The sequence below is a fragment of the Balearica regulorum genome, chromosome 3 (genome assembly GCF_011004875.1).
Source record: "Balearica regulorum gibbericeps isolate bBalReg1 chromosome 3, bBalReg1.pri, whole genome shotgun sequence".
Taxonomy (NCBI): Eukaryota; Metazoa; Chordata; class Aves; order Gruiformes; family Gruidae; genus Balearica; species Balearica regulorum.
In genome coordinates, this window is record NC_046186.1 from 72,154,643 (window position 1) to 72,168,553 (window position 13,911).

The 13,911-nt window shown below is 40.6% G+C and overlaps 1 protein-coding gene across 1 annotated transcript in view; it reads right to left on the reverse strand.

The window, feature by feature from the left end:
* Positions 1 to 427: 427 nt before the first annotated feature.
* Positions 428 to 13,911, reverse strand: part of UST (uronyl 2-sulfotransferase) — a 229,035-nt gene continuing 215,551 nt past the window's right edge. The window contains exon 9 of the mRNA XM_075748443.1: positions 428 to 635. Within this exon, the coding sequence (XP_075604558.1) occupies positions 443 to 635 (193 nt within the window). The 3' untranslated portion in view covers positions 428 to 442. The remainder of the gene's footprint in view (positions 636 to 13,911) is intronic.

Genomic DNA, 13,911 nt, shown 5'->3' on the forward strand with positions numbered 1-13,911 from the left:
TATGAATTCTAGTGTAGATATAGCTCCTTTGGCGTTTTAAGTGCAGTGCTATCTGGCCCCGTTCAGAACAACTCTGTCTTGTATATCGGGACACCAGTGGTCACGGCAGCTTACTCTGCAATAGCACTTTGGCTCTTCCCAGTAGGAGTGGAGCTGTACCAATGGGAAATCCTCTCACTAATACCCTTACACAGAAAATGTGTTAAACTCTTAATTTAGAACAGCTTCATTTATTCCTTCAGCATTATTTCATGCCTGAATCACCAGGCAAGGCATGTGCGTTGTATTTTTTGTGTTTTCAAAAGGCAAATCCTTCAAAGGACAAGACATAATCATTTGGTTTCAAGTTAGCTTTTTCTCCCACCTTTAGTAGCCCTCTCCTTATAGGAAATTTTCTGAAGGGGACAAGGTTGCTGAGTACACAGCCCACAGGTCTTGGCGCTCATCCCTCCTTCCCAGCCACAGCCTCCAAGCCCATTGGACAATTCCAGACAGACACATTTGTAATTCTCAAATTTTTCAAAAAAATGTGTGTCTGGGGTGTCCTTGCAAAAGAGAAGACTAAAGATGGGGCTTCCCTAACCCTCATTATGCATGAGAGAATCCACTGGGAACCCCCGCCTTGAGACATAGATCTATAGAAAAAAAAGATTTCATGACTCCACTGTTACCAAATTCCTGATTTCACCAGGATTCAAAGCTCAGCATCCTCAATCCTCTTTTTGTATCTTATTTGTGCAATCCACTGCTCAGTGAAGACCTGTTCAAGGTCCCAATGCCCTACAGTACAAACAAACATTAAACAGTAAATTTATTGACTGCATAAAACTAATGAGATCACAGATGGGAAGAAAAATGGCTCCAAGTGAACATTTTCTCCAGTAATCTTTATGCACAGTGATGGGACTCTGATTATCAGGGTTTGTTAAAAAAAAAATAAAAATTCCATTCTTCTTCCTACCTCTAGTGTCAGAGGTTGCCTTTTCTTCAAAATTGACCCCTTCACCAACACTTCTGAAGTCCTGTTTTGATTTCTGCAGTGATGGCAGTGATGTATATGGATACCATTAATCAGGTTAGAGTTTTAAATAATTTTTAAAATTGCACACTTCTAGTAAACCACTGTGATAACCTGTTCAGCTGGAAATAAGCACTGTGGAACCCACAGCACATGCCAGTCATGTCTCACTCCCATTGTATGCCTGTCATCTTCTACTGATGGACAGGAGACCTGAGCACAAATTGAAGCTGTGTCGTGCTGCATGTCTGCAGGTTTTGTGTCTGGGCAGTGCTGCAAAGAAGCCTCAGCACTCAGCTGCACATTGACCAGAAGTGTGGGAGAAAGGAAAGTTTGATTTATCAGCACTAGCAGCAAGGCTGGGGCTAAGTCAAGCTGGCCAGCTAGGCCAAGATGCGCTAACCTGTGTGCGGAAACCAGCCCCATATACCCGGCTAAGATACGAGATGGCCAGACTGACAGTTCACATTCACCAACAGTTAACTCAGTACTGTGTTTTTAAATAGCTGCGGTAATGGAACCATAAAAACTCCCATCAGGTTGAGGTCTCCAGTTTGGGAGCTTTTTCCTAGTGTACTGCATATTTAAAAGCTTAATCATCAGCCCTTCTCCAAGCAAAACTCCTACCTGTTTCAGTTAATCTTTGTCAGAATCAGTCCTGGTACTGGGTAGCAGGCTGCAATTAAAGTAAAAATTAAAAACAAGTTTCTAGTCACAGAAATGATGTTCTGAAATAGTCTTCCAGCAGTAATGGGGAGTGAAAACCAGTTTCAAAATGGAATAAAAACATATTATTGCAGCTTCATGGAACTATGTTTGATGAACCACAGAGGTCTCATTCGGCTCAATTTCCTAGCTATGAAAATCCAATACCTGAAATTTCTATGTGCATTGAACCCATTAAAAAAATTGCCACTGAACATTTATTTTAGTGAGACCATCCCTGTCAGAAAAACAGAAGATTTAAAGCACTGTTAGGAACTATTTTTTTACAATAAGTAACTATTTTTTTACACTTGTCAGCTTGCTTGTAAATACCTGATGCCCAACAGCATAAACAGACTTTGGTTTTAATTTAGAGAGTGTCAGTTTTATTTTTAGGAGTAATATTTCTATCCAGAAATTTTGCTACAGTACTATGCAGAAATTTTTTTTCCAAATAATGATGGTCTACAAAGGCAATGCATAAATTAAATTACAAAAGCACCCATGCATTCCTAAGGCGATAAATATTCAAATAGTAAGTGTGTTTCAAGTATGATTAGTGCTCTTAAGAACTTTGGGCTTACAAATCAGTACTTTGAAATCTACACTAGCTTCTACCCATCAGCTTATATGGGAGAGAAAAAAAAAACCCCAAATAACATACCACAAAGGACTCAGAAAAGAAAGTTAGGTTTTGATTAGTTACCCTAACCCTTGAAAAACAAAAGAAGATCACAATGAAAGAAAAACAGATGTGGAAAACAATTAAGACACGACATTAAACTGCTGCAGCTGAGACTCAGGGTACCTGTATAACGAACAAGTAACACAGCATGCTGCACGAGAGGAGGCCAGAGGTGATTTTTAAAGTCAAGATGCCCTAAATAACAGGTTTCCTTTTGGTTGTCCATCTGTGATAAATCATTAATTTAATCTATCCAACCTTTAGTTTAAGAATGTATAAGCCATTCATTGAATCACAATTCCACCTACTTTAATCTGCAGCCTGTATTTCTTGTGCCTGTAGCATAAGTAAATTTGTAGTTTGCAGTATAGATAATTCAGCTTCAAAAAAGGAATGACACAGACCGCGTGGCCATGTAGCTGGGCAATATAACTACAAGTGCTTTCTGTTTCTTTTAGAGGTATAATGACTTGTACAGGAAAATTACATATATGTAGTCACCCTGAAGCAATGTAGTGCTGAAAAAAACAATATCTGGTATCATTTCAGAATGGAATCCAATAGAAATGTTGTAGAAGGGAGGGGGAAAAAGTTGCAGTACAATGCGTAATTTTCTGCTGAAATGAAAGGACACACTGCCATAGATGATGCAATAAAATAATAGTGTACAGCATTAAAACACAATGTATTGCAATAAAGGAGTTGGCTTGCAGATAGTACACCTACGTTTCCTGTAAGGTGCTTCATGTTGCAATTGTCTCACTAAAATGAAGAACTCTTTCATGGATATCTTGGGGTACACATTGGCTTTTATTCATGTTGATTCATAACAATTCCTAGGAATTGCTCTAACCATCTTACAATAAACAGTAAAAAGTGTATCATTTTGAAACAGCAATAATTTGGTACAATTTTTAAGAAAAAATACATATGTTACTTTGGGAAATAGTTTTAGCAGTACTGTGGTGGTACCATTTCTAGGCACTGAAATGAGGCTGAAAATAGCTATTGAAATACAGGAGAGCTGCAGTATCTGTATCAGTTTACGTCTTCTTGAGATAATCCAGTGCCCTGCCTTTAAATATGCAGATCAGATAATCAGAGTGTTCAAAAGTACATGTAAAACGTTGTGCTGAGCACAGCTCCAGTGTCGCTGCAATGTAGCTAGCAGATACTTTCTGTTCTGGTTACCTGGCCAAGCATTGAGTTAATAGAGCTTTTAATCTTTGTACTTCAGGAAAAGATCAGTAGTTAAAAAGAACTTGTTTAACAAATCAGTTATGTATTTTAAGAGGCCTCATTACTGTGCATTTCGGTACAAATAATAAGCATTTTGAACTCCACAAAGTCTGTGGTGCTGTGAGCATTAATTCCTGGTTTAGTACTAGCTAGGAGAGCATTTAAAACATAAATCTGAAGGCTTTTGGTCATTGACCTTGTGGAGCTGACTAGAGTAGACTGTAGTGAGGTCCTGTGTTCGTGGCATAACTCCAGGTAGTATTAGGCAAAATTGCTCTGAGCGTCATACCGGCAGCAATGCGTGCTATGTCAAATCACTCCCTGCGAGCAGAAACTCTCCCATCTGGCTCATAAGAACCTCTGCAGAAGTAGAGGGAGGAACGCAAGGCTGCAGGAAGTACCAGGCAGCGGTTTGTGGCACACAGCTACAGCCCCAGCTGGCTCGGCAGCCCTTCTCGAAACAGACCCCTTATTAATCAAGTTAATTTTACGAGCAGAGTTCTTTCATGTCGCTACTCAACACGCAGTACCTGTACCGCGGTGGCAACTCGCGCCTTAAAGACACCCTGCTTAAGAGTGTGCAATCAGCAGGTACTGAAAGCAGTATGATGTGCCTTTTAATCACATTGCATAATGCAGGACAGTTGTTTGCATGTGCTCTGTAACAAGTACTGTTTATATTGCTGCCCTGGCAAAGTAAAGGAGGGGACGGGAGAGGGAATGCTGTCAACTTATTTTTATGGGAAAAACAGAATAAAAAGTGAACAAGAGGTCAGTACCAAGGCCTGAAACATTGTTAATAAAGACATTGCTTGAGTGCCGTAATTCCTAACGTTTGAATTCTATAGGGAGATGCTCACCTGTAGAATATTTATTTCCTTTTGTGGTACAAAAACCCCCTAACTATGTGCCATCCACCTAACTCTGGAGACATTACAAATGTCTTAATTAAAAGGCAAGCATGTAGGACAACACAGCAACAAAGAAATTTGTAGCAAACAAATCTACACGTAGAAAAACCTCTCCAAAACCCAAAGAGCAGCAGAATTACCTGGGCAAAGGATGGGTCCTTCCCCCTAGTGCAGAACAGGTTCCTTGGCAGGCACTGAGGAAACCCAGGCTGAATGGAGGCACACGGGCAGCACGGAGCCATTGGCATTTGGCATGCATGCAACACAAAACAACCTGAAAACACAGAAAACCCCCACTCCAACGACAGCAAAAGCTGGGAAATAGATCAAATGCACCTCTGAATTATTTCAAAATACAGGACAGTTCCATTAGATGAACATTTTTTCTCTTCCATGATACTCTCAACATAACATTTCTGCCTTGTATTAGATAAAATTTTAACTATTATTAGAATTCCTTTAGTTTCCAAGATGCTTAAACCAAAAGAAATTAAAATTTCTACTGATGTTTACTGGGTCATTTCTACCAGTGTACTCTCCCTTGGCAAAGCTCTACAATTCTTAGATTTAAACTTATGAACAAGCAACTCTCCTTGTTACTTGTGCTTCTGTGTTTCCTTTTAAAACTCAAAATCTATGCCTTTTCATTGTGCAGGGTTTTCTTCTTGTTTGCAGCCTATTAAAAACATTTCTGCTAAGAGCCAGTTCTTGGTCATCATTCACATGTTAGTTTGTTTCAGTTCTTTTTTTCGAAAGTGCCTGGCTCACACGTGTTCTCACCTTCGTGAAATGATCCTTTTTTAAAACAGGAAGAACTTTCAAGTAAACAATGTCATATTAGACTTTATAAACAAGAGTAAAGTCAGCAAGATAAAGAAAGTAATCTTGCCCTCCTCAGCACTGGCTTTCAGAGTTCACTATGGCTTCAGATCAGTTTTATTGAAACCAGAGAAGAGCAACAAGGAAGGATTAGAAGTCAGAAAAATGCAACCTATGAGGAAAAGATTGAAAGAACTGGTGCTGTTTGATCAAGAGAAGAAAAGGCTGAAGAGACATAAAATAACAATCTTCAAATATGGAACGATTGCTTAAAAAAAAAAAAGGTTTCAGTTGCTGCAAGGTTTGTGACCAGACCTTAAGAGAACCTTTCTGAACAGTGAGTGCAACAACAACATTGCAATGTCTAGGGGAGTTCAGACAGTTCCATCTTTGGAGATTTCTACAAACAGGTTAATGTATAAACATCTGTGAGGAATGCTGTAGGGTATAATTCATCCCACAGGGGATGGATTAGATTATGTCTTTAAATCCCTCCCCAGGCCTATTTCTATTATACACAATTCTGGTTTTACAGTAAAAAATTGTAATTAAGATGCAAATATTTTTGTTAGCTTATCACAATTTCTTACTGTTGTGATCAACTCCTTTATCAATGTAAACCAGTACCATATTAGATACACGCAAAAAACTGTCGTCCAACGTAAACAGAAAAAAGACTTGCATTTTTACAAAGTCTTAAGGTTCACAAGAGGCCCTACCTCTCTTCTTTATCTCTTCCCTCAGACTAACAGGTGATGAAGGAACAAGCCACTTTATTCTTTAATTTGGTATTAGAAATTATCATCTCGTGCATTATCAGTAAGAAGACTGGTCCATGAGTATTCCAGCTCTTATATTCCAAATTATATACAAAAGATTAGAAAGGATCTCCTGGGTCATCAAGCCCAGGTCCCTGTTATCGGAGTCAGCCCTGTAGTCTACAATTTATCAAGCTTAAACTTGTTCGCAAAGTTCTGTCTTAAAATGCTGCTCCCATTATACTGACTGGGTGGCTGTTCCAGACCTTGCTCTTCTGATGTTTCAAAACTTCTTAAGGTTTTCAATGTAAATTTAGTTATGACAGTTTATACTGTTTTTTTTACCTTAAATATCTCTTTTCTGTCTCTCAGTGACAGCAATTCTATCCCTCTTGTTTTTTAGATTCAACTTTTGTTGTCTCTTCTTTAGCTGGTCCCATAGCCACCTTTCATTTTCTCCTACTAATTTTCATTGTTGCTGCATTAAGTCTTGCTTTCTCTGATGTGTTTCTTTGACATCCAGATGGATTGGATCCACTGCTTTCCTTGTCAGCAAGAAGAACAGTTGGTAAAGACAGACATGTACCTCATCAGTATGGCATAATCTACTCCTGAAGTAGATGTTGTGCTTTATCTTATTTTTAATTTTTCTCAATATCTTCAGTTTTATTTCCTTCAGTGTTTAAGAGCCTTGTATAGGGCTGAGATATTATCAATGGATCCAACTGATTATGTTGTAGGCTTTGCTTCTTCCTAATCATAGGCACAGTATTTGCTATTTATGTCCTTTCCTCACTATCTGAGGGATAAATACCAAGTCTTAGGTATTTATTCAAAATCTTTACTTCTGGATTCCATTTCACGTAACAGTTCTTGCAATATACTGGTTATTTTAATGTATTATCTCTGACCCACCCTTCAAAGGAGCACATTCAGGTCTTTCAACTTTGCTGCCATCTCAGGTGTGCTCATTTCCATTTCTCGCTGTTAAACACCCTTCTCCTGAAACTGTGTATTCCTTACGCAGTAACTTAGAGGCAATACCATTTTTTACATATGGTTTCACTCCCTTTACTGGTTTCCATGCTCTGTCTTTCCTCAAATGGTTGATTATTAGCACTTATTTAAACCAGAGGACATTAGTCAATATTCTCACCAGCTACATTTTGTGTGGTAGCCTACAGCACTTACCAGAAAGGAGGCAACTAGGATTTGGCATCCTCCTCAACCAAGTCATTCCTACACGAATGCTCTGCTCACCTACTCCACTACGGCAATTCTCATGTAGGGCCTCCCGCATCCCATCTGTTAGCCTGACTTACTGCATAGTTCAAATAGAGAAAAAACCTTATTGGGGCCAAAGGTGGAAGGAGGAAGAAAGAGCTTGTGCCTACAGCCCAGTGTCAGGGGTTTGGGCAGAGGTGACTCCTGAGGTGCAGTCCCAAGGCTGTTGGTGCATTTCACTCGGGTGCACGGCACCGGCTGTCCATACCAGCTCTCCATGGATCAGATGCAGAAAGGTGGGTGCTCCAAGATGAGATTCACAACAAAATCACCCTGAGTGAATGGGAAATCCTGCGTCTCGTACTCATTTCAGTGCCTACTGGGGGCGCAGGAGAGAGAAACCCACCGCTGTGGTGCAAATGAGTGTGCCTTTGGGTGGAGAGGCCGGCTGGGTGTTTTGCAGGCTGCATGGCTATAGTTAGGCACCTAAATTCCACTTTAAACCAAATGTAAGCACTTTGGTGCTTACGAAGTTACTTCTTTATCAACGATTTGCTGATAAAACCTGAGTCCAACAGAAATTAAAGCGAAGCTTTGTGGCTGTTGATCACCTGACTTTCCTAAGCACTTCAAACTCGGTAACCTCTGCAGCTTGCCTGTCTGTAAAGGAGCAGTAACACCCTCGCAGAGTTTATGTAACTGCTACTCAATATTGCATTAAGCTTCCTCCATCTGACATGTAAAACTTCCACCTGCTCAGTCACCCAAGTCCTGACTTGAACTAACGACTCTTGATACTACAGTGCTATATTTGCTCCCAGCAAGCTGATAACAAAGTGTACGGAGGAGCGCCTGATTCAATTTATGCTATAGCCTGAGACGGTAATTGTTTTATACTGCCTGTTATCACCTACCAGCAGGATCAGTTTAAGTTTGTTGCTCTCTAGAGAAGGAAACCACAAATACAGTGAGAAATCCATGTGCCGTGGTGTTTTAAAATGTCAGAGAGCCACTACTGTATCATTAACTATAATTTTAAGCTTTGTCAATGCTGTCAATGAGTCTTGGTATTTTGTCATCGCTGTACTATTTGTAAAAATCTGTTTCTCTCCATTGGCGGCTTCTTTCATCTCTGTGGTTGGCAGCCTTGTTATTTGTTTTTCTGTCTAATGGAAATTCTAGAACTACGGGTAGAAAGTCAAGTGTTGCTATGAAAAACACATTATTCCCTTCCCCCTTTAAATACCTCTTTCTTCCTCTCTGTTTAAAAATGAATACTTTACAATGTAAATGAATACTGTTCCCTCCTCCTCCCAATTTGTTCCAAAGGCAGAAGGAGGTTTTAAAAAGCTGTTTCTCTCTAAACTTACCAGTGAGATAATTCTGAGTCACCACGAAAAGTTTGTTTCTGTCCATCCCCTTCTCTTTTGCACAGAGACATTTTCACAAATCTCCTGTTATCAGGCAGTGCTGAGAGTAGAACAACTGTGTAGTGTCTAAAATGCCAGCAAAGATGATTGAGTTTGCAGTGATAAAGTGCAGGAATAAACAAAACAATGTAGCACGTTTTAAAGATTCAATCCTGCTCTTTGTTTGAGCATTTCCTTTGCCTCAAAATAAATATAAAAAGGCCAGCAAGTACAAAATAAGCCTCTGTATTCCACTAGAGCATACTAAAGCAGCTCACAGGCTTTCTCTATAAGAAACTTTGTAAAACTCTGGTTATCAGTGAAGCTTCCAAACTTCTAAATCTGGCAATTTTTGCTACTACCGTTATGTTCATTTACAGGTCTCCAATCTCCAATTGCCCCTCACTGCTCCCTGCCGTCCCCCCCCCCCCCCCCCTTAACACCTCTTGTTCCTGCTGATGTATGCAGAATCAGCTTTCTGGATGTTTCCTCACAAAATACAACACAGCTCAACTTACCACCTGTAAATAGCTCCATCTGCTCCAAAACAATTTGTGAAACAACGAGAGAAAGAGCTCCATTCACCTTGCTAGAAGGCAGTCACTGGCAGTACTTGCTCCCTCTCTATAATGCTCTGGGAAACCAATTTAATGAACCAGCTGGGCATTCCCTTCGCGTCATTCCCTGAGATACTACAGGCTTTGTGGTTCCCTTCTTTTCCCAGTTTTTACCTAGTCTGGGAACTGCAGAAGAGGTGAGGTAGAAGGTGGTAGCATCACCCTGGCTTCTCCTGCCTCGCAGGTCATTTACAGTCCGGTCCCCAGTGGAAACCTTAAACTCAGCTCTTCTAAAGAGCAACTGGATACTTCGGCTCTGACCCACAGCTAAAGTAACAACCAGCAGGAAGCACGGAAACCTTGCAGGTGGTTTTAAGCCTGTCCGTGGGACTTTGGTGTAACCATCGCCATAGAGGCGTTGATGCGAGCAGGACACATCGAGATGCCCCAGGGAGGTTGGACATCTCGGACACAGGGCCTCCCCTAATCGCTGAGTCCTTATAAGATTCTTCTGGGTGTCAGTGAAAGAAATTGTCATCATTTCTAATGCCAATAAACCTCTCTGTCTCAGAGGTTTCTTCTGCTTCTAAAACCCATCACAGTAGCTGTATTCTGATGCTGACGTTTGTGTGGAAAACCTTCCCCTTTGCAAGAGAAACTTTCCACAAATTGTGAAAGAAACTAGCTCTAAAGGCTTTATTCAGCCCCTAGGCTAATATAATATAATATAATAAAATAAAGCACCTGTTTGTTTCATTTTCACTCTTCATTTGAGTGATCAAACATGAGTTTTTAAAAGTTCGGGGGCAGGGCTGAAAGCAAAGGGTTGAACTTGATTCATCCGGTTCTTCACAAAAGGTGTTCACCACGGTGTAGCCAAACATCACCATTACAAGCAGTCAGCTCTGCCTCTTCCAGGGTGCAAGTGTTGAGGGATGCATATGCAAGGTGAGGTGTGAAAATGTCCAAGAAAACTCGGAAGACAGAAGTTCAGGAAAATTCAGAAGGCACCATACAGAAAATGACACAAACTCATGTGCCTGAGTGCTGGATTTCATCTTCAGAGCTCTGATTTAGGTTATGAAGTTGACGACACCCTAGGTAAGCACACACTCTTCTACTCCCAAAGTTCTTCTGGCCCCAGTTCTCAGGAAGCATATGAATAACTGGCAGATAGGATTAAAACAAGTAATATGGAATGAAATGCCAACTTAATCTGTTGATATTAGCAAGGACTTCATAAAGAAAGATTCTATCTTGTTTGGCACAAGAGTTTTGTGCCAAAGTTACTTCTAAACTGTGAAATACATCTATATCCCATACTGCATGTGCCTGTCTGCAACCAAAGGCCAGAATGAGCATTTAAGAGAGAAAAGAATAAATGCAACAGTGTGAAAAAAGGGACTGAGGAATTAGAGAGTTTGCTTTCCATTTCTAGAGGCACAATGAATCTAAGTGCTTTGTATGAGCTACCTCACCAATAGCTTAAAAACATTAGGAGAGGGGCATTCTTTTTGTGCGCATGACCTTTTCAGCAGCATGGCAAATTAAATAAATAAATAGAGTAGGTCAAATCCAGAGGTGGGTTTATATTTAAACACAAAGTTTACATTCAAGTTTCTAGGAGAAGAGTTGGAACAATGTGGAGTAAGCTTGGATTTTCTCATTCTCTTAAGATCGAATTGCATAGTATTTTTAGACTTTAATACTGTACATGTTTTGACCCAAAATGCAGTTAAAGTCTTCTTTTGTATTGGATCTATTGTGAATTATTAGCACTTGACATCCTATAAACTGGGGCTGGCATAGACTTTCATAGACATAAAGCCAGAATCAGAGTGGGGCTGTTGGGTTGTTATTTTGTTGGGGGTTTTTTTGTTGTTTTTTTTTCCCCCAGTAAACACAGATTTACAATGTGCCAAAAACTCTACAGATCCCTTCAATCAGAAATCAAGGGTAAGGCTTTCAAAACATTCTAGGCTTTTTTATTTGAGCCACTTCATAGCTTTTTGTGCAGGCATTCCTTCCCAGCAAATAGCACAAGAGCTAGCATGCTGAACAAATAAGTATACACAGGTTACTGAATGTATAACCCTTTCCCTCCAAGCAACCTCCTTCTACCCTGCATGCACACACTGCAGGTTTGAACTGCAAGCATAATTTAATTCCTTCAAAACAGAACAAACCAAACCAAACAAACCACGTAAGGATTCAGAAAAAAAGATTATTGAGTTACGGCAACTTGTTTCATGTGTGAGCTGAAGATCAAAAACCTCCAAAAATAATTTCTGTTTGTTGAAACTTTTGTTTAGACCTCACCTTAATGTTCACGAGGGGCTCCTGTGCATCCTCACCCCTCCACAAGGAAAGACGTGAAGATTGCTGATGAGAAATACCAAGTTCATCTTCTTGTGAGGTTTTCTGACTTGTAGCAAGTTCCTAATAACCATACCTAGCCCTAATGGCATCTTGTTCAGTGCTCTGGGTATATACATGGGGCGAACATGACTGAATAAGGCAAGTAGTCTTGTGCAATAAGGTGAATTTTCTTCCTAATCTTAAATACGTAAGGCAGATTTTGTGTCTTTAAAAGCAAAAAAACCCGAACAGCTCTCATGAAAGAGTTGCTTTGATAACGCTTTTTGCTAGTGTACCTCAGACTTCACTTACAGTGTTACAAAGCTGCACCTCTCAGTCTCAAAAATGAAGCCACCTTTTCCATAACTAGCCATCTCTGAAACAGGTAAACACACCCAAGGAATTAAAACCAATTGCCAGTTACCATAACTAGACTGGTTCACTCTAGCCAAAGATGAATTTTTGTGCCATAAAAATGATATACTTTTGGGCTCCCAAGGACCAGACCAGCAGTCTTCAGCTTAAAAAAAAAAAAAAAAAAAAAAAAAAGGAAAAAGAAACACCCTTACCACAGTATTTCACAACACCCTATCTGTACGCAAGGTTCATAGCCAGTCCAAGTGCAGTGATAAGGGGTGAGCTGTAGCGTGCTCTGCATTGTCAGGCAGCAAAGGCCACTTCCCCGTGTGCACGCCCGCAGCTGGGCCAGCTGCTTCTCCTGCGGCGAGCCCTGTCGCAGCTTGCAGGGGAAGGGAGGTGAATGGGCTAAGCCTCTGTTTCCACTGCTACTCTTCGCGTCATATGAAGGCTGAACATCTTAATGGAATTTTTCTAAGGTTTTATGTCAGATCATTTGGATCTAGGTCCTTTTGAAACTCGTTGTTTACAAACAGCATTAAATCTTTGGAAAAGATACTTTTATAGAGTTTTAAACACATCGTTGGAAGTTTCTGACCCAGAATTTAATGTTTCCTATGGAACTGATAAAAGCAGACTCTTTTTGCCTTTTCTTCCCTCTATGAAAGTGGCATTAGGAATGCATTAGATGTGAAGAGGTGTTAGAGATCCTTTATCTACTACCTAAAGCACGTTCACCATCTCCTGTTTCTCCAAGGAGGGCAGTACCATTCTCTCTTCATGTCCACTTGTTTGGATGGTGGACATCACTGACATGGTGTGACTGGCAGAGGAAGTTCTCCATTGCAGCAGTCACCTGGTGCAATACACCCAGTGATTGCTTTGGGGAGGATGGCTGTATACACAGGATATCCTTAGTGTTTAGCGTTTGTCATTATATTTTCCCACGAAACCAGAACTGAAAGAAGCCCCAGTTATCAAGAACCGTTTTGAGTTGACCTAACGATCTGCTAATTTGGAGTGTTTCTCTGGGACTTGAAAAGCATTAGTAATGCATCGGGCAATGCAGGTATGGAAATAGACCCTACACTTTTACTTATCTCTATATTCACTCTTATACTGCAAACTTTTCACAGTAAGAACTGGTAGAGGCCTTCCATAGTGCAGCACAACCATTTAGAAAAAGTGGTAGCATTGCTTAAGGGCAATAAGAGTATAAAATCTAACCCATTTTTCACTTGTCAGCTAAGAGAAAATACTGCCACTAGCATCTTGGGACAGATTTCTCATCTCCTTTGCCGTGTCAGTGTTGTTCAGTGGTTTCTCCCACTACTTCCTTTACAAAAGTTTTCTGTTTCATGTATTATCTCACCTCGTATATTTCCCAAGGCTCAAGCTGTTTATTCTTCCTTTATTCTCTGTGCCTAGCAAGATCATGGAGCAGATCCTGGAAACTATGCTCAGGCACGTGGAAAATAAGGAGGCGTTTGGTGACAGCCAACATGGCTTCACTAGGTGCAAATTGTGCCTGACAAATTTGATGACCTTCTATGATGGGGTTACAGCATTGGTGGATAAGGGAAGAGCAACTGATGTCATCTACCTGGACTCGTGCAAAGCATTTGACACTGTCCCGCATGACCTCCTTGTCTCTAAATTGGAGAGACATGGACTTGATAGATGGACCACTTGATGGACAAAGAATTGGCTGGATGGTCACACTCAAAGAGCTGTGGTCAACGGCTCAATGTCCAAGAGGAGACCACTGACAAGTGGCGTTCCTCAGGGGTCAGTACTGGGACCGGCACTGTTTAACATCTTCCTCAGCGACATGGACAGTGGGATCGAGCACACCTTCAGCAAGTTTGCCG